Source organism: Anguilla anguilla, chromosome 6 (assembly GCF_013347855.1).
Source record: "Anguilla anguilla isolate fAngAng1 chromosome 6, fAngAng1.pri, whole genome shotgun sequence".
NCBI classification, from domain to species: domain Eukaryota; kingdom Metazoa; phylum Chordata; class Actinopteri; order Anguilliformes; family Anguillidae; genus Anguilla; species Anguilla anguilla.
Window position 1 is genome coordinate 21,230,855 of NC_049206.1, and position 25,879 is coordinate 21,256,733.

At 40.3% G+C, this 25,879-nt stretch overlaps 1 protein-coding gene across 1 annotated transcript in view; it reads right to left on the reverse strand.

The window, feature by feature from the left end:
• LOC118229430 (pinopsin-like) overlaps positions 1-9,813 on the reverse strand; it is a 30,493-nt gene extending 20,680 nt beyond the window's left edge. The window contains exons 1-2 of the mRNA XM_035421376.1: positions 9,444-9,813; positions 2,540-2,868 (exon numbers count right to left, since the gene is read on the reverse strand). Of these exons, the coding sequence (XP_035277267.1) occupies positions 2,540-2,868; positions 9,444-9,813 (699 nt within the window). The remainder of the gene's footprint in view (positions 1-2,539; positions 2,869-9,443) is intronic.
• Between the last annotated feature and the right edge of the window lie 16,066 nt (positions 9,814-25,879).

The following is a 25,879-nucleotide window of genomic DNA, read 5'->3' on the forward strand; positions in this document are numbered from 1 at the left end:
TGGCAACAGTTAGCACTTGCGCTTCAACTTTTATGGGCGTTTCATCTGTGAGCTGCATTCGCATCTTTTCCTTCTACTCGCTGTGTTTCTACTGTCAGGATAGCACATGCCTGTTACTGTGGCTCTGTGGACATTGCACAAGGGCCGTGAGATCACACCATGAGAGGCCAGGCTCTGCGCCAGAAGGCTTTTAGTTTAAAAGGGGGTGGGGGCGGGGGGTTGGGTGGTTGGTAGCACTGATCTTCCCGGTTTGCTTCAATAAAAAAGGTCTTCAATTTTTCCTTTACTTTTCTTAGCCAAAAACCAAACAAACAAAACACATTATGTAACATAATAATAATAATAATAAATAATAATAATAATAATAATAATAATAATTATTATTATTATTATTATTATGATGTAACATTATGTAGCAGTTCTGATAATATAACTTGCTTTAAAATAACTGAATACAATACCTACAGTAGTTGGATGTCATCATGATAGAAATAGAAACAAGAGTGTTCCTGTGCTACCGAAATTGATCATTCCAGCTTTGCAGTCCAGCCAAAATCACGGTGATATCTATTGTTACTGTTTTTGCAAAATGTACCAAATCCGACAGAAATTGTAATTAAGAGTCATATCTTAATTCCAAAGCCAGCGGGCCTGCTAGACAATCATACATTTCACCTGTCTCCTCCTGCTCCTGATATCCTATTTATTATTTATCAGGCAGAGATTCCAGAGTTTCTCATAGATGAAAGGAGACAAGTTGATTTTGCTATCGGCTGTAATTTAGACAAGAGGAGAGCACTTCATTAAATTGGAGAATTTGACGCAAGCAGTGGACAGCTTGATTTTAACAGATATGTACCTGCTCAGTAGGAGGAAAGAAGCACATTCGTCTTGAGAGTTGCGCTAAAAAGATCAGAGGGAATGTTTATTGATGATCTTCAACCCTCCTTTAGATAAATTAATTCCATAAATCAGCCAGCTAAAACTCTATTTCTCCTCATGTTAAGATGCTGCACTGTGCTGGGACTACCAGGCATATAAGGCTCTAGAGCTATATAACACCCAGGGAAGTGGCTGGTTTTTCTTTCCGAGCATTTCATTTAATTCGGCCTGGCAAGGGAGAGAACCAGAGGACTGGTTGCACAACATTCTTCCTTAACTTTTTGCCATTATTTACTATTAATGGCCTTTCTCTCCGCAGTCACTTAAACGAACATGCCAAACTGTGTTTGTGAAAAAATAACAGATGTTTACTTTCATTTCTGAGTTAAATCCCAGAACAAATGTTGACTAAGCCCAAGGTATCAATGTCCTGTGGTCAACCATGCTCCTTCATGCTCACTCATAATGAGCCAACAGGTCAGACTGACCTTCAACAACGTTTCCAAGTCAAACATATGCTGAACATCTAGTCAATAAATATCACATATCAAATATCTACCTCGCCTGGTAGACACTGGAATATAACACAATGGCTTGCATTCGGATATTTATTCATGACATTGCCCTTTATTCAGTCTACTTAATCAACTTTTCTCCTTTTGTAAAGTTTTTTCTTTACATAAAAAGTTTTGCACATTCCCTGATTATTAAAGAAATAGTTCACTTTCTGGGGTGTTTTGTATGTTTTTGATTGGCCCTGACATTTTTGTGTGTCCAATAAAGGAGACAATTTTAGGTATTTCCAGAATTTACTGATGACTTGCTCGCTTTACAATTGCTGGTGTAGGGGCATTAGGGGGTTTGTGGTTTAAAGCAAGACAATATACTTCAAATAACAGAGCAGCTTGCAGTGATGTTACTTTATGCCTCCAAAGGATGTGGGTGTTCATCAGAAACTTTTTAGAAACATATCTTTTATTCCACATAAAACTGTCTGGAACAAAACATAAAAACATACTAAAATTAATAATATCAAAAAACCCCAGAAACTGAAGTATCGTTTGATAATTGAATACAGTTTTTTATATCCAGGATAGCAAGTTTTTTTATTTTCCCACTGCAAACAATTTTTCCTTTCATTTCGGTGATCTCTGAATTTGAGATGGAATTTAACATTACGAATGGATCTTGAATGAGGCCAGACCACTGTCCTTGCAAGACTGGGGTAATGTTACAAAGGCCTGTATTCAATATGTGTCATGTACAATATCCAATGCTACTCACAATGTGAAATTGAGGATTATCTGTTTCCTTTCATTACATTTTTGTTTAACAATTTGGTGAGTTCAGTGAACAAAAAATTCAATAAAAAACAGTGTACTTGAAGAAGATTGAAATTTTAGTGTGTTAAAGTTAGAGTTGACTGAATCCAGACCAAAGTCTGTCAACTGGATGCCTGCTCAGATTGTAGAAATGTAAAAATGTAACATTGTTATGACCTGAGAATTTGTCATTATAACTGAAAATATAAACATTTGGACTTCATTTAAAGTCAGAATTAAGGACAGATGTTTATGAATCCTGAAGCAAAACATGTTCACTGGACGTGTGCTCAGGTCACAAATGTAAAAATGAAACCTGTTCATTTCGGACTCACCTGTTTAATGACGTGCAGCAGCTTACTATAGCTGTAGACAATGACGACGAATGGGAGGATGAGGCAGAAGAAAAAGAGGCAGATGATGTAGGAAACGTTGTTGGCGCTCTTGGCGGCCCAGTTCACGGAGCAGGTGGTCCCGGGGCCCTCCGGCCCGTATCGGCTCCAGCCGAAGAGGGGCGGCACCGCCCACAGCAGCGAGTAGGCCCAGGACAGCCCGATGCCCAAGCCACTCTTGCGATAGTTGGTGGCATCGGCCTCTGTGGAGGCCATCATGGTACAGTAACGCTCGTAGGACAGCACAGCCAACGTGATAAGAGACACCACACCTGGGGGACAGATGGTAGGATAGGTGTCAGGATGTGGAAAGAAGCCCCTGGCGCCCCCAAGCTAACATGTTTTAAGAATGTTAATGATAATGTCCCTCAGACTGCTTTGTAAATGGTCTCTTGTTCCAGACAAGTTCTTATAACCTAAAGACCATAGAGAAAACCTGCAGGTATGTTATATAAACCTAGTGATAAGTAAGGGGAACATTCTTGTTAAATTCCTATTTGGTTGCACAAAAAACCATGATGAAAATACTCACTATATAATATATATATATATACAACCGGTATGTCTTATGTGCCAGACGTGTAACATAAAAATACAGGCCTACTGGTAACAGACTCTTAAGGTAATAAAGTCAGGAAAAACATCAATGAGACTGAGAGCTTAATTTGTTAAAACAGGGGAACAATGTTTTAAAGGAACGCTGACTCTGAGCCCCAGAATACTGCCCCCCCACCCGAGTCAGCAGCAGTCACTCTTGTTACACAGGCACGTTTTGTTCTGGCACCTTCTGATTAGCAAAATCAGAGCACAAGTACAGTCCGTTTTACACCCTGTAGTGCTGCAGTAGAGCAAACACTGATGAGAGAAAGCGTAGCCCTGGCTCTGGAACAGTGGGGCCCAACTTGCACTTGTGGAGAAACTACTGAAGCACAAAATTGGTTTTATCAACAAAATGAATATTGAGTTGTATCAGCCCATACTCATTTGACCTGCATGACAATTAGAGACTGTACGACAGAGAGCTTTGTGGTACTTCATCTTCATTTGCTGCACAGCAATTGAATACATTGGAAATGGATAATTGACCCGAAGGAGGCCGCCAAGTACAAGGAGGGGACAGCGTCCCTGGACAGCTGAGGGGTCCTCAGGCTTTTTTTTCTTGCCAACCCTTGATTTCTTAATTGGATCAATGATTGGACTTAGAGTTTAGAGGTAACGCAGAAAAACTTTGTCTCAAACATTATGTAGCTCACTACGCACGCACGCACACACGCACGCACGCACAAATTTGAAGTATCTAAATTAGAATTACGAAGGTAACTACACAGGTGAGCCATATTAGGCTGAACATCAGAAAATGAGGACAAACTTTAAAAACAGCATGTTTTTTGTAATGTTCTGACTGTTTTGACAGTCCGGAGTGGAAGTGAATTAAGGCCAGTAATGGAATTACCATGAACAACCAAAGCCCACTGCCCACTGGAAGCCCACTGCTGCTAGGAGCTGTGTAAAAAGTTGTGTAAGTCGCTCTGGACAATCTGCTAAATGCCTGTAATGTAATATAATGCAAGGAGAGCAGTTCAGGCAGAATGCAATTCAAGAACCTAAGTTAATTGAGCCATATACAGTAATTCAGGGTTATCGCAGCTGGTGAACTGATTAAATGCTGATGCACCAGCTTAACATGTCCCCTGGTGTGTTATCTGGGATCAGCCGCAAAATATCTCCTATTGTACTTGAATGTGCATCACCAGCAATGTACAGCACGATGCCACCTCTCGCAAGTCTAAGAGACTGATAAGACTGGAAAGGAAATATGGAGACTGGGCCAGTGAAGTAACAGTTTTTGCGGTTCAACTAAAGTCAAATTCCCTAGTGGCTTTAAAGCTTAGATGGACCATGACTGTATATCACTCATTTTTATGCCTTCATCTGCATTATCTGCTTAAGGTTTAGTATCGGACACTCGGGATGTTCTCATTTTACCGTACGGGAGCAGCGCTGACTTAATGAGATTGGTTAGAGAATATCGATTATGTGTCAAATGGTGGACAGGTTTTGGTTTACCACTTTGAACCACAATGCTTTCACCAGGAATATAGTGGAGAGGTTAGATTGAACTGATAAGTGCAATCTGTCCACTCTGTTGGGGCCTGAAGACTCCAATGCACTGAATATTAATTACAGATTAGGTAATATTTTAGTCAGTTAGCATGAATTTACACTTTAGAAGAATTTTGCATTACTGTTGTTCGGACCTTTACAAAAACACTTAATTGGCTTGCCTCTGGAAATGCAGTCCGAGACTGTGCAGTAACAATGCCTCAAAAATGGCATTATAGACCCAATGTTGCCTCCAGTGTTAATTAATAGATTCCGATGGGGGGAATTATTTTGTGCAAAAGAATGAGTGTGATGCTATTCTCTGATGCTGGGACAGCCACATTCTCTCTGTTGGAGCCATTGTCATGTATCATTTGCCACTTTTCCACTTCTGCTAGCGTCAACCCCGTGGTTGATGTCGATCTTAAGAGGCTATGCAACAGCTACCAGTCCATTACTGTGATACCTAAAAAATAAATGAAAAAAGACTGCAGTGCCCAGGGTGAAAAAAGCTCTGTTAAAACACTGACAGTCAGAAAACTACATTTTCTAGAGGTGCACTTTGGGGCGCATGGGGACCACTTAAGTTTAACTTAAAGCTTTAATCTCTGTTTTCATGTGTGGGCTTTGAATTTCTGCAGTCCTTCATAAAAAAAGCCTTTTGTTACTTAACGCTTAAAACCTTAGGGCTCCTCACCGGCACAGCCCAATAACAACAGAAATTTTATTCTCAAATGCAGTTTTATAAGAATGTTTGACTGTTCAATGACATGCTGCAGCTTTCTGCAGGATAATTTAAAGCTGTCATCTTCACATAAGGGCACCAGTGGCAATGGAATCCCTTTTGTGTTAATATAAAAGCTTTCCACTTGCAGTCATGGACAGTAACTTATTTCACAAAACTACATGACTGATAATGATGTAAACTTTGGTACAAAGCCAAAAATGCAATTTATCCCACATACCTTCTGGACATGCCTCTAGGGCAGGGACAGGATTTCTCCCAGTTAGCTCAGTGTTTTTTTTAGTACCTCTGGAAAACTAATCACCTCTTTGTGACAATGTGAAAAATTGCAATTACCAAATATTTTCATTGATTGATTGATTTAACAGTATCAATCTTCCAAGCCTCATATATGGTGCTCTCCAAAATGATTGGCACCCTTAATAAAGGCAAGTAAAAACAAGCTGACAAAACTTTTACAAACACAGGACATAAGTTATATTATATGCTCAAAAATGAGAAAATTAACCTTCTTTAATACAATTCTTCAGATAATTATTTTAGAACTAAGAGTGAGTTTATTTTCCAGAAAGACAGGTGTCAGCATTGTAACAATAGCAACAATAATTTTGGAAGGCACTACACAACGATATACTATATCTCTCAATGAGCCAGAACTATACATAGTATGTCCCAAAAATATTGTGAAATTCCTTTAATTTTTAAAAAACCTTTTTATCTCAATTTTGAGGCATTTGACTGTCTCCTGTGTAATGAGAGATGGGTAATATGGCTGACAAAAACCCTCTTCTTGGGAAATATGGCCTTAGGGTGTGCCAACCTCACCTGCCAATGGTAGAGAAGATTCAACACCAATCTATGAGACCACTACCCTGAGGCATTCAACACCAATCTATGAGACCACTACCCTGAGGCATTCAACACCAATCTATGAGACCACTACCCTGAGGCATTCAACACCAATCTATGAGACCACTACCTTGAGGCATTCAACACCAATCTATGAGGCCACGATCTTGAAACCAAATGTTTTAGCCACCACCAGACAGATCACAAAATGATTTTGAATGTTTGGGACCAGAACTTGAAGGACAACTGCCTAGCTGGATGCACCTAGCAACCAACCCCGTGAAGGCCAACTGTTTCTTGTCTCCAACCAAACCATTTATGTTTACGTTTCTAACAATATTTAGACTTGGTACCCATTTAACAGAATTGGTAACTGGCATGACCAGAGGTACAGAAGGATCCAGATCCATTCAATCTGGTGCATGAGACCACTATCCTTGCAGTCCCTGAGCAATATTTCTACCCTTGTAATGAACTATAAATCTACAGTAAATTACTCATCTTTATCATCAGACACAGTAGATACAGTAGTACCTACTGACATTTCTCCCTCTCACTCAGGCTGGGTGTGTTAACATTATTGATTTTGTCACAAGGCTATGTTTTGGAGGCAAGAACAGTGCAAAGCGCAAGGAAAAAGAATGAACCGTTTCTCCTCTGCTACACACAAGGTTACACTATTCTCGCTGTTTGATTATCACTTGAAAAAGCACCTTGGGCTTTTTCAAGTGACAATGGTCCAAGGTGAGCACAGGAAGCAAAGATAAAGTGTTTGGCCATAAATTCTGAAAAGCCATTTCCTGTGCACCCGGGACATCCAACTATATCATTCCCCAGTAATTCCCTGTAAAATATCTCTCACCTTTCTTCCAGGAAACAAATAATACCATAAATAAATACACTTGCAATGTGACTCCCAGGCGATAGAAATTATCTTCCGCGTGGGTCACTGGCCGTCCTCGTGTACATACTCCCTCCACAGATGGTGAAAACGAGCTGTTATTGGACACCCAAAAATCTATTGAAACAGAAGTTGTGGAAAGTCTTCGTTGGCGGACCCGTGAGATAGATATACGGACTTACTGTGGACAAAAAGCGAAAAGGCGAATCAGGCGGAGTTCTGCACTGCCGTGCGCAGCCCAGATGCACCTGCACGTGCACAGATTGTGTTGTGTCATCAACAGCTGCGGTTGGTGAGCTGAAAATTGTTGGTGTGGAAAACCTTCTTTTGAACTGATCATTGGTCGCCACCCGTTTTCATTCATTTTCCTTGATTAACAAGAGTGCCAACAATTCAATTTAGAAAGATCCCTTTTATCACCAAGTACACTAAAGGAAAAAGATACGCCACTCTGTCAACTACCGCCTCAGCTTTCAGATTACCAGTAATGACATAACCTGCACTTTAAAATATGCCCATTGAAGATCTTCGCTGTGAATATTACCCGAGTGTGAGTGCGGTGAAAGAAGAGGTATACATGTACCTGTACAAATAATGTTGATAAAATGTGCGCCATTTTTCAGTGCAAATAAAAATGATTTTATTACTCACTAAATTGATGAGAGCTGGCTATATCTGATGGTAGGCTATTGAATAGTTTGTGAATCAATCGATGTGTTGATAGGTCGATTGATGGACCAATAATCAGTTTAACCAATTTTCAGCCCCACCAATTTTCAACTCACCAACTGCATCCGGTCATCAATATTAAGGAGAATCAGCGTTCGCGCGTCTCTCTTGTTCCGTTTCTTGGCTGAAACCCTTGCACCTTATAAGAATTCCACAACAGTTAAATGAGAAATTCAATTATTTTCCATCGGCAGAGTACAAAAAGAGGACAAGGGATTCTGATCACGTGCTATACATTACAAAAAAGTTTTTGTATTTTTCTTAGTGGCGCTTGTCATTCTGTATTCGTTCAACAAAACCGTCTTGTAAGTATAAACTCATGGAAATGTACGGTTGAGGTACCGTGTCACAATGGCAAGATTCTGAAATAAACAGCTTAGCTTCCGTAGGTAGTTCTTGACAATATATTGACTATCTCAGTTTAGCATTCCGAACCTTTGATGGAAATTATAGTGCTGAATGGAAAACGGCAGTAGGGTAAACTACCAATTAAGATCACGAATTATTCCTGAACTCTAAACCCAAATATTTTCATTTGCATGTCTTTTTTATTCATGGGATTTGCCTCAGAGCTACTCTGACAAGTGACAAAAATGCATACGCATATGTAATTTCATGTTCATATCCAAGTGTTAGACAATGATACTTCGTGAATCTATTAACTATTAAAGAATGTCCAGAAAATCTTGTTTGTAAAAAGCTACTTCAAATCTTTATGACAAAAAACCGAGAAAGTGATGATTACTGCCTGATTCTCATGTTGGTTGTGGAAACGACCCATTACATTATAAATATTTTGCTTATTACAGAATCTGCTATGCGAGTTTTAGGTGGGTGAGATATTTCCTATTACATCAACCTTTCGGAGTTTTTCTCTAACTTCTCTACAGTACTGCTGAGCTCTAACATAGCCTACTGTAATTTGTGCTATGCTCTGCCATACTAATTTGATCGCACAGTAAAATGTTAGTTCAACCCTAACAGAGTAGCAACATATGAGCCCAATTGGGACCCTGTGTGCTCTGTAACCGTTTGGTTAATATTAAACATTTTACTGTGCAAAAATAGCTATTCGACGCGGTTTAAATTTGAATTATTATTTAAACGTCATGTTGCAGTTGTTCAAATTTAAACATGAGTTTTTCAGCATATGGGAAATGCATTATTAGTAGAACTCATCAACAATTTGTGAACCATTCCCTTGCCTAAACAGCGCGTGCTGAGTGTGCATATGGAATGTACTGTAGAAGGCGAATGTCGAGAGCAGCAAATAAGAAGTAATATGGAAACCCAATGTAGGCAAAGCGGTTCCACTAGACGTATACGTGCATCAGTCAAAAGTGTAGAGAAGCTTGATTAAACAATCCGTTGATTAAACATATTTCATATACATCAGGGAAACAGAATCAAGCTAATCCTTTTCGAGAACGCACAGGGGCTCCAAATCAAGCGCTTAAGTTGGTTAAAGCATTTGCTTTCTAAATAGCAGCCTACTTTTGTCAGTAACAAATTAAACTTACCGAATAATGTATTAGCGAAGCCATACCACACACATCCGATCGGTCCGATGAGCCACCGTCCCTGCGTGCTGGCAGCAAAGCTGAACGGAGTTCCAAGAACACAGACCAGCAGATCACTGAAGGAAATATTCATCAACAGCAGGTTTATGGGCGACCGAAGCTTTTTGTAGCGGCAAAAGAGCACGAGAACAAGCAGGTTGTTGAGGAAACCAAAGGTGCCGATGAATCCAAGAAACACCGCCACGACCAGGTGCCCTGTCGGGCTCAGCGTACTATGAGAGGACGCATCCAGGTGCCCATCGCTGCCGGTGGCACACCAAGCGCCTTCAGACCTTGTGCAACTGCTGATGCTCACGTTAGACACAATCATTGCAATCCGTTTTCGGTGAAAAAACATTCAGTGTGCATTGAACAAGTGTTAACCAACTGCGTTTATATAGTCTTGTATTGTTTGTGTTTGTATTGTATTGTAGAGTTGTGCCAATGCTTCAAAGTTAATTAATGCGATTGTTACAGTGATATCGTGTTGGTTTTAAGGGAAAAATAAGCTACTGCATACTGCTATATTTACATCAAAGTAAAGTTAAGTTTAATTTCTCAGTTCATCAGCTACTGAACTCCGAAGAAACTTTAGAATGGCTGTGCTCCACCGTGTGGCGGTAAAAATCTTCGCATTCATCCGTAGCAGATGCCGTTTGTGTTTATATTAGTGTACCTCCTTCTGAGCTGACGTATAGCCTACTGAAAGGACTCGACGAACGTCTTCATTGATTAAAATGACTTTAAAGCGAAATGTGTGCCATCCGAGTATAACAGACCTAATCACCGAAAGTAAAATGGCCGTAGTCCTATAAATGTAGTTTACAGAATTCCTGTACTTGTAGTAGGCTAGTTACGCATATTTAAGCATAGCATACTGATGTCACTGAACATCATCACCGCAGAAACAGCAGCAGAAAGTTATATTTCTGCTGTTGATTCTGAATTGATTAATTGATTAGCTTAAATCAAAATTCTCCACTTCAGATGTATTCATTTAATCATTCATGTATATTTACTTTGTTTCGTGTCACTTTATAATTCACAGGCAGTGGATCATAAGCCTAATGTTGTTCACTGCGGCGAAGCTATCGCCAATTTTTAAAATTACGGGTTGTGCGCTGTCCGAGGTCCTGAGTTTCGTCTCTCTCTCTAAACCAGCGGTAAATCGATATTATGACCCGAATCAGAAACTGTTCTAATGCGACTTAGTTTCATTTTCATCATCATTATCATTACCTTTATTTAACCAGATAGGTCATTGAGAACACATTCTCTTTTACAGTGACGACCTGGCCAAGAGGGTACAAGTTTGAAACACATTACTCTGCAACATGTAATTTTAGTTTCATTCATACCATAAAATTGCATTCTCAGTGTTGGAAAGGACAACGAAAATACAACGGGCTGATCCTTTTATGCCCAGACTACTAACTGGCTGTGTTTTTACTTTACTCCTAGATGACCTCATTAGCAGTGATCCAGTCTGAGTTATTGTGGACAGACATTGTGGACATTATATTTGTGTTGTCATGGTTATTAAGAGTGTCCCAGGAAAAGACAGGTTCTCTTTACATGAACAAAAAATCAGATGGGGCATCATAACCATCTTCTATTATCCTATGAGAGACTCTATTCTAGAGTTTATATAGCTGTGTATACCCAAGTAGATCACTCACATTCTGAATGTATCTTTTTTAGCAAGACCATACACTGCAGTGGGTACCCAGACTAGGATTCTTATGTAAGACCTTCCATTCACATTGCCCAGCCACTGTGTCACACTGATAAGCACTTCTCACCCTTATGCCATTTACAGAGTGCACAGAGGATAGCCTGCGATCACATGACCTGCTCTCCTGATCAAACAGCTTGATTACGAAGAAACAGAAAGAACAGACTCACCATATGCGGGTGTGATCACTTCATATAGCATGTTAAAATGTATTGGTAAAATAAGGCTTATGAGTTCCAGCAGTGATGCTGAGATTTTTTTGCAGTGCTCCCTGTGCGGATGATCACAACACTGATTTGAGGGGCACAAAACAGCTGAGAACCTGAAAATAAGCAGAAAGGCTGAACATTTTCATTTGACTGAACGCAAGAATTATAGAGGCGGGACACGTGGACTGAATTATTATGGTACTAGTCACATTGGGAATCTTTTTGGCTGAAGAGAACAATGGCAATACAATCAGTTTATCCAATTTTTTAGAATTTCATACTTTATTAATATAAATTATATATTATATTATTATATATGAAATATAATGTGTGCACATTATATTTCATGCTGCTTAAGCATATCACCAGAAGTCAGATTGATATAATTAATCTTTTCATTTGTATGCAGAAAATTAAATAGAATTTTTAAGACCTTAAAACCTTTTGATGTGAAGATTTTTTTAAGTCCACAGCTCATGATTTCTTGTGTTCAATGAGTCTGACTGTTGTCCTGACCAGTACACATTGGCTTTTTCCTGTGGTGCTCTTCAGAAACTGTTTTGCACAATCAAAACCAATGGGGAAAAAGCAGAATAACTGGCTGTTAATTAGCTGCATAAAGTTGAAGACTATTGTGACCCATAGATAGATCAACAACATAATTTCCAGCCTATTTTGACATGTTTAATACTCAGTTTTCCTAAATGAGACAGGAAAGTGCTGTCCTCTCTCACTGGGCAAGGAAATATAAATCCTTGACATTTGCTTTTTTCATAGAAGCAATGGCCCTGTGCTTGCTGCACAGGTCTAAACTTCATGCCTTTTGCAGGAGTCATCTTCATTACATTCACATCAGCTGCATTCTCAAAATTTCATGACAATTACCTTTGACACCTCTGAATTACCTATGGGGTTTTTCTGGAAAGTTCTGTTTTGAGAAAATGTGGCACATGTGCAAGTGAAGGAACCGATTCTCCTGTAAGGCTGTGAGGATCTACAAGATCTTTGTTGACTTAGAGAAGAATGGCTTCATAGCATGTATGTGGTACTATCAGAATATCATAAACATGACTTGCACTGTCTGGTCAAATCATGTATTTTAACAGGCCCAATTATCCTTCAGTGGTATGGATTCGCAAAAAGTCAGAAGTGGGAAGGGATGGTCTCCAGGATGTCTGTGTGTAATCATACATCAGTGCCCTGTGGTTAATTGAGCAGTCACTGGCTGCTTGGACACGCAAAAGATATCATTGTTTACAGCTACTGATAACCTTGGAGCCTATGTTTGGCTTTGAATCAAAACAATTATTTTAGACCAGTCAGAAGGATGCTTTCTTCTGCACAGTTCTTATTTTCACCATACGCTTTTTAAAGTTCAATAAGAAATATCATTGTAATTAATTATTTGAGAAGACCAGTGTCTTCTTATGAAATATTAATTTGGTAAAAAATTATATACATGTAACTGATGACATGAACATAATTTCTGTCCTTCTGAATAATTATGTAGTGAATGTGAATTCACCTCAATTCCTGGTGAGGTTATCACAATCAATATTGTATTGATATAATATTTGGAGCTTTTGAGTTGATTAAAAAAACAGTTTAACTCAAACTAGCAATGTCAGCAACAGCACTATAAAAGTATTATATATTTTGTTATTTACTATACCAACACCACCACCATTACCACCTAATATTATCACCACCATCTGTATCATCATTGGCATTATATCTGGCCAAAGATCATCCATTTCAGGAAATGGTATTGTATTTGACCCAGGCTAGGAATCATACAGCACTCTAGAACATTCCAGTTAATACTTACATCAAGATGTGTTGTGCTGAAATGCTCAATGTTATTGTAATGGATGACAACAAAACAACTCTGTATCAGTAGAAATATAGCCAACATGTCCAAAGTCACTGTGTAAAATAAGGCCCTTTTAGAGCCTGGTTCATGATTTCCAGTTGAAGGTCAGTGGTAATCACACAGAATTTTTCAACTCCTGTCCACAAATTCTAATCAGCAGTCTTGGTGTTGGACCTAACAAGGTATTTTGTATGTCAGTGAGGAATGCTCACAATCGGAGCGACACTTCCGTGAAAGGAAGGTAACCGCTCCTTGACCTTTCTGAGGGGAAAAAGAACATACAGGTTCAATTCATTTTCAGGGTCAACCTGAGCTTCTCTGGGACAGACAATGTGCACATCCATCCATTTTCCTGTAATAACAAAGACATTATGTGCAGCTGCCAGGGAAGTGTCAAGTGGCAGCGGTACTTTTGAACCTCTTCTTCGCAGGCAGGCTAGAGACTCCCTCTCGAACCACATTTCCACCTCCACGGATTGGGCTCTCATAAACAGCAGAAAAACAGCTGGTCGGAACGGAAGGAATACACCGCTTTAAGCACAATCGCACAAATGCAATCATAATATGAATGGGTAATGACTACACCTGTCATGATAAAAGAACTACAAAAATCCTATTTATGAAAATTAATTTCAGGGTGTTCTCTGCTGTTCGAGAACTACGACACCCAGGTTGATTGAAATAATGAAAGCCACACAACAGAAGCTTGATTTACATGTAGCTCGTACCCAGCCATCTGACCAGGGATCAAAACTGATAATGACCAGAGTGAGCTTCACTCCTGATTGCACACTCTGGCGATTCTTCTGTGTTCAAAAACGTTAGCTTTATTCATATTGAGCATACACTATCAGCTAGATGCTTTCTATTATTCATTTGAACAGTGAATATTGTTAGACTGTAGGTTTAATGTTTACCAAAATGGATTTATCAAAATCTTGAGCTGAAACATTTCAGAAGCCTTTTCCTTACATGGAGCATGCAGAAATGAAGCAGGGGCAACAGAAGGTACCTGTCTGGTGTGTCATCAGGCAATGACTATGAAATCATTACTAGTCTATTTGATCTACCTTTGGACAAAGCACTCCTTTTGCTCAAAAAGAAATGTATTAATTTCTTCCCAAGGTTATACCATCGCTGTATAATAACAATATTACCCCATTCAGACTGGGACACCACAGAGAGACATTTCCTCTGCAGCGACCTCCTCACCTCTCCCCAGAGCCTCGGATGAAAAACTCAGCTTTATTACAGCAACACTGGACAAAGGCCCTGGTGGGATGAAATCCAATATGTGAGATGCATCAGTTCAAAGATAAACCACTGAGAAGGGTATGGATTTCGTGTCTTTTCCTGTATAAATGACAGAGAAAAAGTGACCGCTTGGCCTGAACCCGTAGCCGGCGTGGCGATAACCACGCTCACCGTTAATCAGGAGCGCTGGCGGCAGGCGTAAGAGCGATGGCCGCCGAGCGTGCGCTCAGTTCGCGGAATTTCAATGAAGGGAAACGCGCACTTTCAATGCGCACTGCAACACTACCGCTCTGAGCGCTCTGAATCTGCGTTTGCAATGAAGGGAAACGCGCACTTTCAATGCGCACTGCAACACTGCCGCTCTGAGCGCTGTGAATCTGCGTTTGCAATGAAGGGAACGCGCACTTTCAATGCGTACTGCAACACTGCCGCTTTGAGCGCTGTGAATCTGCGTTTGCAATGAAGGGAACGCGCACTTTCACTGCGCACTGCAACACTACCGCTCTGAGCGCTGTGAATCTGCGTTTGCCAAAGCAAACATACCGAGATGGAACCATAGAACTCTAAGCTAAATTCAGTCTATTGCAAGGAAATCATGAACTGAGGTGAACTGGATGGCTAGGACTTGGCATGCTGTCTTGACACACACTTATGACAGGCACCTCTGAGATGAGAGGCCAGAACAAAAGGTCAGAAAGTTATGCATTTAAAAAAAATAGTTGACAAGCTCAGAGGAAACCTAGACATTTCTAGGTTGATATGTAGCAACAACCTTAAATTCAGGAGTCAGGCTATAGTGGATAGTACCTCCAGTGGACAGTACCCCTTTCATCAGCAAGAACAAAGCTACTGTCATCTCACCAGGAGGCCCTACATTTCTGCAGCTGCGTGATATGGCCTAAAATCTAGCCTCCAATGACCTCAGCGCAGAATTTATTTATTAGCAATGCAGTTCAATTTTGAGATAATTCCTAGAACAATGCTCATGGTGCATACTTTCCATTTTTTAGCAATAATATGACAGAAGTACCTGATAAATAAAGCTTGTTTGTCAGCTGGAGTGAGACTTCACAAAAGCCAGAATGCTTGGGGCCATTATATGCAAACTGACATATCATTTTATTTTGTTTGTCAGCAAATTGTTTCATTGGTTCACAAAAGTTAACAGTTCATTGTAGCTGCATCATTTATCTTACTTCCTGCTCTAGTATCAACCACACCTGCACAATTCTGGTTCTGGAGGGCTGGTCTGCGTGCTGGTTTTTATTCCATCCAATTACCTTAGTTTTATTTTTCTGACAGCTCCACAAACTATGCTGGTTCACTTCTGTACTTCAGCAGAGTACAATCTTTAGGATACACTTGTAGTCCGCAGCTGCAGCTCATGCTTATTTCAGATCAAGATATGATTGAGCTAATTGAATAATTAAGAAAATAAGTTGGAACAAAATCCTGGAATGGATCAGCACTTGTGCACCCGTGATCTGAGTGCTGAGTAACAGCAGCCAGCATGCCCTGCAGCACTCCAGGACTAGGCCTGGCCACCCCCAGCCTGCATGATGATGAACTACTGTTGAGCTCCATCTTGTGTACATCAGATCCTCTTCATATACTTGGTTTAAATAAAGCATCATATGTGACAACGGACAAGTATCTGCATACATTTCCGTGTTTTCTCTATTGGTGGTAGTTTCTCAGATGCTCCATCACTGTTTGCATTATGGCAGTGATGCGTCTCCTTCAATGTGTGATCAGGCTGGTGATAAACTATTCATGAAGAGAAGGCAAGAGAGTATATCACTGCAAATGGCTTTGTGCCAATAATTAATGATGGAAAAAAATGAGTTCCTGGTGGTGACTTTTATGTTGCAATCAATGATTTGTCATGACAACCTGTCAATTAAACCCCAAAAGAGGAGTCATAAACAAGGTGAGGTTGACACGTCACCTTGGACTCATTTAAGCTGAGTGTGCAGATCTGTGTGGCATGGTAGACCATCTGTGGAAAAATGGCAGTACGTGCTCTTGTAAAATTCACTACTGACTGCTTCAACCACATTTCAACTTAAAATTTAATGTAAAATGTGAATGATTTACTGTACAAAAAAACATGCACACAATCATATTGTGAATGAAATGGGTTATGTGCTATGTGTTCTGTACAAAAATGGAAAGAGCATTTTTAGATTTTACAATAAGTGCTCCCAGCTAACAAGCATATAGTGGCACAGCTGTTGGTCCACCAACATTTTACAAATCTGCTTTACAAGTGATGGCAGAGAACATGGACAGACTGACTGTAAAATGTCTAGTAGTACTACCGTTACAGCAACTTTATGATACTGGACCTCCCAGCTTCACAATGGCTGTGATAGGGGCATTGATGGCCTTGTTGTTTAATGCAAAAGAATTCAATTTAGGTAACTGAAAAGCAGCTCGTACTGTGACTTTATGCCCCCAGAGGTTTTACATGTGTATATTACCTGATTATTATTATTATTATTATTTAAAAATGAAAAATTCTCTTCTTCGGTTGGAACCGTTTCCTATAAGGCAAGCAGCATGAGATCACTGTGGCAGCACTCAATGTAAGTGTGTCAGAAGTGGGCTACTGCCCATGAGACAAGCGCTTCAAAGCAGCGACAGATGAACACTACGGAAAATGAATTCTGTCGCTTTCACCAACTACCTTTAGACAACCTTGATCTACTGAAAACGTGGCTACCTGTCTTTTAACAGGTCAACATGCCAGTTCAGGCTCGGGGGGGGGGGGGGGGCGGTTATATAGTAAAATATTTACTGTATAAAAAAAACTCCACACACTGAAGGTTAAGATTCTGGTGTGGACTTTATATGTGAATGCGTTTTCAATGTGAGCTCGTTTTGTCAGGTTTTGTTCTCCTTTTGTTTTTTCCTTTCCCTTTACCCTTTTAAAATCTGCTTCCGTATGCATAGATACAGAAAGCGAGGGCGGAACAAACAGCATCACTTCACAGCCGGCCAGCCTCTTAACACAATCAACACAAGAACACAAGAAACACAAATCAATTTACTGCTGCATGTATTCATTTCACTTACAAATATTGTACAGGTCATGTATGTGAGCATCCTATACCATACATACAGCCATATGTCATATCAGCACCGCACCCCAAAAACGGATACTGTATGTGAGTTGCTGTATCCCATTGCATTTTCAATTAAAGAAAACAGACAATGTGCTGGGATTTTAATGGGAAAACCACCCATGTCATGATTAACTACAGGCTGCGTTTATGCCTGTTTCCTTCGGGCCCCATTCCTAGAGCGCATCTTCTCCCCACAGAAAAGCAATATTAGTTCAATAAAACATTTTTTACATAATATTCACACGCCGGAATTCCTGAACAGGTTTTAAAAGGCTGTGATCAACTGTTGACCGTCTGCTTGGAGTTATATTGTGACCTCCATGTAGGTCTTTCCAGATTTTTATTCACATCCTTTGAATACCTACAACATATTCTAAAAGTGGATATTTTTAAGCAAACGTATTGTGACTTGACATGGTCCAACTGGACACTCTGTCAATCTGTTTTGTAAGGAGGAAACGTTCTCTTGACATGTTAAATGAGTTCTGTGAGTGTAAAATTCTGAAATGCATCTATTTATGGCCAAATCAATCCCAATCAATAATCTGTCAAGTACGGAAAAACTGTATCGGATATCACAAACACTATAGATGTTAAAATGTTCATTGCTAATTGCTTTTGACAAAAATGTCAGCATCTGTCTGCAACATTGGTCCTCTGGCACATCAACCATGGTAATTTTTTCCCTCAGTCAATCTGTGCTCAGCTGGTGGACTACAGAGGAATGGAGGTTTTCTGAACTCCAATATACTGTAGGATATTCCATAGTGCCAGCACAGGATAGGATGCAACATTATTGGTTTGACTTCAGGGAGACAGAATCTGTACTTGGTCCTCCTGAGAGCTTCAGTCTTTACAGATCATTTATCACAATACCCTGTACACTTCATGTTAACAATTATAATCATATTTGCCCTCATTTATCAAACTTGTGTGCAATCAATCTCACAATATGCGTATGATAATTTCACCACAAGTTTCGATATTTTTCAATGTCAATCTCGATTTTTTTTTTGTTGGTATTTTGGCTTCCACCGTACGCCATTGAATTATTTTATATCTAATCTCATCATATATATCTCCTTTAACCATTTCCGATAACAGCGAAATTTGCAAGGCAGCTAAGGTGCGTTTTGGTAGTTGTTGTTTTGAACAAGTCACTGTTGAAGGCCAAGGATTCTAATATAATCTGATGGACACTTTTGGTAACAACTTATGTTGGGAGGACACAGCTGTAACTTGTTTTTTGATCAGAAGAATGGACAAAGTGGTAGTAGAGTGCACAAAAGAAGGTGGGACAAATACAGATTTTATATTATAACGTATGTATCGATGGTGGCTTTTCTGTAATTTTCTTGTAAAAATGCATTGTTTCCTGCATTATTATCTCACGTTGAAAAACAAATTGCATCCATATATGCACACACACACATTAAAAAAACAGATCTATAATGTTGTACAGAATTTGTTTTTGGCTTTTATGAAGCACTGGGTTGTACACATTATACCTATGCTATTTTCAGGATTAAAAAAAAAAATACATTGAACTGCCTCAAATTTCACAATGACTCAGCATACTGCTCAATGTTTCCTACATGAGAGACTGTCCAGTGGAACTCATCTGTTGCATCTGTGTCCTTTTCTGAAATATAAGCCTGTATGAGCATACTATGAACATTGTGGTGAGGGAGCTCCGCTATATGAATTCTACTGAGGCCTCCTGAATTTTTCTAGGTTCGAGTTAACCGGGTTTCTCAGCGCTTCTCATGTTCCATGAATTTTTAATGGCCACTTCCATGCACAAGATATAACCCACACACAGCGTGTTGTCTGCCACTCCCACCCCGGCCAGCAGGTCTGTGGAAACATGGGTGAGCCGCATGAATCTTCATGCACGTGTTGAGCCGAAGTGTTGGGCTCAGCGTGAGGATGCTCCGGTGAGCGCCCTGACTTCGTACGAGAGGGCTTTGGATCACCGAGGCCGAATGTGAGGGACGAAACAGAGCGTGCTTCGAGTGCCTGGACCCCTGCTGTTGGACAGGGCTTGACGCCTTTCCTTATTTTTCAACATTTTATTTTATTTTTCACAAGGCTTTATTTCAAAATTTTGAAACGTCTTCCAAGTCTTCCAAGCTTTAAAGTTACTGTCTGTCAGACAAATGGCTGTATTGCTGCCTTGAATTTTGTACTGAGGCATTGTCTCTGTAACGTTCACTTTGCATTTTGGGTCCTACTTTAAGGTAATTAGTAAAAAATTTTAATAGTCAATTATAACTGTATGTGTTGTAATAAAGGGATGTTGCTCTCTGTTGTTTGAGGAAAGAGAAATTCGTTTTTTTTTTTGGCTCTATTGTGTCCTGAACAGCTAAAATAATTGGCTTTTATAGAACACAACAAAGCATGTAAAGTTAGATTGAAGTTCACACCACTCTGGGGTTATGCTTATTGAAAAAATACTGTCCTGGTACACCAGAGACAGCTGTTTGGGTTCATTTACCTAGTCTTGCTCCCAAAACTCTGACCCTGACCCAGCGGGCAACCAATCCACAGTCAGGTTTTAATTAGCAACAAACAACTAGCCCTGAATAGCTAGCTAACACATATACTCCGTTGCTAACATTATCTTACAATCTGCGTTCCTTTAACAGAGATCTTTGCTGACGAAATCTCCTGCACTAATATTCAAACCTTTAGATTTATGGACTTTTATATTTAGGATGGCCAGGTGCACTGGGATTGGCTAGATGTAGCTGAACTCAGATGCCACCTGTAGCCGTGTTAGCCTCACATGCTAAAAGCTGATTCATACTCCGCTCCTTCAGAGTAGCCTTTGTTCTCTCCTGCACCACGTGTGCTGGTGAAAACACACATGACCACACACACAACGCTCTAGTCCCCTTTCCATCTCACTTATTTAGCCTTTTAGGATTTTAGTTTAGATGTGTTTGTTTAATAAATTCTATTTTATTAAACCTCGTCGTTGGTCTTAATATTTGAATAAATTCTTGAGCTTATCACCTCAAAGAACTTATGCATTGTTATGTTACTGGTTATTATTTTAGTATTTAATGTTGAAATTCATAATCATAGTTTAACAATGAATTTTATGTGACTGATTAATAATGCGAGTGATTATACTTTTGCACCATTTGATCACTGAATGAGGTAATATACATTTATATCCCCTGCATTCCTACTTGTGAGGATTGTTAAAGGAACATGTTTTAATAATCTATCCTCACTATTCCATAATTATTAGCTATTAGGTATTTCCCCCTACAGTGACATATCCATACATGCACATTTCACATGCATCATTAACTCTAGTGTTCATGCACTTTCCACATGCATAACCTCAGATCCGCTCTCTCCATGTATTTGCTGTCATTTTTATATTAAAATTATGTGACATTAATGGAAAGTGCAAAGTGCATTGGGATTCATGTACTGTAAAGGCGGAGAACTTCACACCCGCAAGGAAAACAAGACATCTCTTAATGGCGAGGAGTACAGTACAGTGCGGGACCTTAAGACGAGCGGAAATGAGAAAGAGATAAGCCGTTGTAAAGCCCAATGACTGAACATGAACCATGGGAAGAGTGAAACAGATGGGTTTTTTTTTTTACATCATGTTTTCAGAACGTAGCGGGATGAGTTTTAAATTGCATCGCGAACCTCTCGTCTCCCCTGGGATCGCAGGGCCCAGCGCTTAGCGCTTAGCGCTCCGTATCAGAGCTAATGGCAGCGTCGCTGCCTTATGCACCTGGCTGGGCTGCTGGGGTAGAGCAGAGTCATTTATCATGCTCTGCTCCTGTATGTAAATTCACACAGTAGGCATGGCGCCGCTGCTCTCAGTGCAGGGCCCAGCTGATACATCCACAACGTATCATATTTATTTTGACACACCCAATGTTTTGGCTATATCTCTCTGATTGATTTATTCAAAATTTTCAGCCTCACGATGGCTTGCTTTACTGGCATTGACACTTATTTGGTCCTCATTTTGCCTGACAATGGACTCCAAATGCAAATTACACATCAAGAATCAACTCTAAACCTTTTGCTAGCTTTCTTGTGCATGAACGAATAATGCAACAAACACACATCAGGCAAAGAAAGAGCTGAGCAGCAAACTCTCCCATTACTTTTGCTCCAGTACAGTGGAGGGAATATGTACAAAAAGGGCTGTAATTCTTGCATTGATCACCTAATATGGATGTAAACGCCCGCAAATTAAAGCTGACAGGTGGCACTTTAACCAAATATCCATTGTTATATTTCACAGCCAACATGATGGAGTACTGAGGCAAAGCAGCCAGATCGAGTCACTGTACCAATACCTTCGCATTTACCTGTAAATCTTCTGTCTGTTTGGTTTGAGTTTGGTTCGAGGCCATATGTTCTTGTGCTATAAATAGTCCAACGTTTGGACGAGCTGCTGTTGATTACGTCAGATTTTGCGTGTATTCCAAAGCGTGCGCCATTCATTGTCCTAAGATGAATGGAGGCTATATATGAGACAGACAGATATGGGTCAGTATGGATATTTTTTAGATGCTGTTAGCGAATGTAAAAGGTCTCCTTGGCACATAACCAGGCTTAATGAATTGTAAGGCACTGTTTCACAGGGTCAGGGAGGCAGTCATTCAGTGTCTTACATAATAATGCCTCTTGTTGCAAAAACAGGGTCTCAGAACCACGTTCAGTCAAAAAGAACAGTGAGCACACAAGAGAGGCTCAAGTGGAATGACCCTCTTTAGGTGTAATTATCTGAAGGAAGGACAAATGACCACATCACCACCTCCTATTACAATGATCTTATATTGGTATAATCAATTTGAGCGTGAATGTGTTTTTTAACTTCAAGAACAATGGCAGTATTTTAATTATTAGGCTATGAAACCAAGGGAAGTTATTGTATTGCATGAAAGCATGCTCACAATGTAGCCAACAGGCCTGGTATCTGTTTTACAGGAATAAGAATTATCACTTTTTTAGTTTATAAAACAAGCCAAAATATAAAATGAATGTATCCAGAAATATTAATATCAATTAACAACAATATTGAAATAATTATAATAAAAATGTACCTATTGTCCGTGTGAAACAGATGGATGGTCATCCTTAGTGGTGCTAAGAATAGCAGAATTCATGAATGCTGTGTTAATTTAAATACATTTTTAGTCAATACTAATTTTTTTGACTTTGTCACACACTAGTGTGACACCCCTGGGAGGGAGATGCGGCAGTGCCGGGGAACACCGTTGTCTGTCGCATGGAAAGAGACAGCGAGCACCCACACAAACATGAAATAAAATAAACGCCATCTTCACCCTTCCCCTTCCCGGGTTCCAGGCAAAAACAATTAACTAAAACAACAAACTATAATAACAAAGGCAAAAAGTAAAACAGAGCGACAACTATTTCAGTTCCCCTCCCCGTAGCTGGACTGCTTTCCAGCAGGCCAGCTTCTCTGACTTTTCAGTGGGGGCTTACTTTTCCCCATCTTTAAAAAAAGAAGCAAAACTGGAATTAAACGCAACTCAAAATAAAGAAACTTGCTCACTGTGTTAGCTTCCGGTCTCGGCCCCGAACTGTGGAGAGCAGCACACCTTTAAGCACCTGGGCTAATGAGCTAACGCAGTCCAGGTGCGTGTGCTCTCTCCACCAGCCGGCGCAGCTGAGACCAATCCGCCTCTCCGGCGGACCGAATGCCACAGACTTAATGTTATGTTTGTTTTTATGTGTATACAATTAATAATATTAACATACATTTGAGTCATAAACATTTAATGCAGCTCGATATCTATGCATTATAAAATGTGTAAATATATATTCATCAAAAGTACACCTTTTAATACTTAATGAAGCTTTTCTACATGCAATACTGTTGATATCCTTGGTAATGAACAATACGCAAATGTGAAAACTACCACTCGAATCTTTAATCTGACTTCAAGTCGTATTTATTCACACAAAATAGTCAGTTTGATTCATCAATTTCATCGAAAATGCAGCATTCATTTCCATAAGGGTTTGAACTCACGCCGATGTTACATACCTACACCATATTTTACAGATTCTCATATTACATGCTCTTTCTGGCAATAGTCCTCCTGAAAGTTGCTCCCTCTACTAAAATAACTCTTAGGGCTCTGCGCCTGTAGCTGCTAATCATTTACATAAAACAGGATGGGAGACCCCTACTAGCTAGGCAGAGTGCACTGACAGGCTGGGTGATGAAATGGCCACTCTTTATTTGCAAAAGCATGTGAATTTCCCTGACACCACTGCTTCATCCTTCCAATATTTGTAATTACTATGGGAAATGGAGTTCAGGAGTAATGCGTCGCTAGATGAGCTAGTACCAGGAACGGACTCCAGTAAATGGGGGCCTGAGCCTTGCACAGAGATCCCCCAACCCGCCCACTAGCCCGAGAATAAAATGAAATCCATATTTTTTTGTCAAGCCATTTTCGTACGGCTGTCATACTTGCTATTCACTCCTTCCTGTTCTATTGAGTAAAAATTTGATTACATGCCAGAAAAACCCCATACATCAGGAAGGGTCAATATTGCCTAATTACAGTAGGTGCACATTGGTCAATGTCCCTGCAGGTCACAGAACTGACCCTAAAACAGCTTAGACAGATGCTTGGTAACCTTGCAGTTACATGCGTTGCAAAATTTGACAAAAAAAAACAGGAAAACGTGTCAGGAGTAACATTACATGTGTTGAGTAGAGACTCTTATCCAGAGCAACTTACATAACTTTTTACATAGCATTTACATTGCATCCATTTATATAGCTGGATACATATTGACGCAATGGAGGTTAAGTACCTTGCTCAAGGGTACAACAGCAGTGTCCTAGTCGGGAATCGAACCTATGACCTTTAGGTTACAAGTCCAGCTCCTCACCCATTATACTACACCGCCGCACATGTGCCAGGTGCAGTCCTCACAGGCACGTGTTTCAGACACAATCGCAGCGCTATGACTGAAAACCTGTGCCTGTGAGCGTTCAGGTAATGTCACCTTCTCCCTGCGGGAGCGCTCGAGAAGCCGCCACGGTTGCTCGGAGCCGAAGTAGCGGAGCGAAGGCCCCGCCCACGGCTCTCGGGAACGTCTCCGGTTTCAAGCGCTTGCGCCGCCGTGGTAACCCCTGCTCGCCCAGAGGCGCCCGCTCCCCTTTCTCCCCCCTGTGGAAGGTGCGGGATATCGTGCGGGGCGGACGGTGATGAGGGCAGACCCTTGCACAATGGGCGCTGAAATATTTATAGATGACCTTAATCACGAAAGATGCGCTGTGACATCTGCGGCGGCGGCCGACGTATTTTTCGAGGAAGAGGTGATGACACTACGGAGGAGCTCTTTCTATTCGAACTGACTGCTCCTCCTGCGAGCGCCGTCACCAAGAATGAAGGCTGGGCCCTTCATCGCTCAATCACGCTTTATTACCGGATAGACTTATTATTTTTCTGGCCCAAATTCAAGGACCGATGCGCTGTACAATAGGGCCCATATCACGGGTACTGCCAATCGTCAACATACTGCACCAATGGCTTCAATATGCATGAAAATGACTGACCCAGGATCGGCCATTTCAACCCCAATCAAAATTGTAATCTTTTACAGTCGAAAGTGCACATTGTACTCCTTTATATTCAAAATTTTCAGGAATATAAAGGAGTGTGGAATCCCTTTATAGATGAATAGATTTTTTTTCTACTTTGGAAAATGCTTATCATATTTGTAGCCGCATGTTGTGGGCTCCAGGTCAATTTTAATGGTTTTCTCTGTTTTTACGGCTCAGTCATTTATTTGACATTTTTGATGACGTCATGAACTGAACATTGCACTGTGGTTCATCGCAGGATTGAACCAGGGTTGGTCTGTACTATCATTTGGAAAATTTTGCCACAATCATCATTTGGAACAAAAAACCAGTACATACATCAGCCTTCCAGGGCTGGATTAGAAACATATTTAAGTGCAGTACAGAAGTAAGCAATGGCCAAATGCAGGAAGAAGCCAATCTTTGTTTTATTGCTCAGGATGTGCTTTTTCTCTGAAGCTAAAGAAAAATATCTCTGCTCTCTATCTCTCCACGCGTACGCTGCAGAAATTTTGTCTACTGATTATTACATATATCCAGCGTGCTGACAAACGAGAAGTGGTCACTGTAAAAAAAAAAG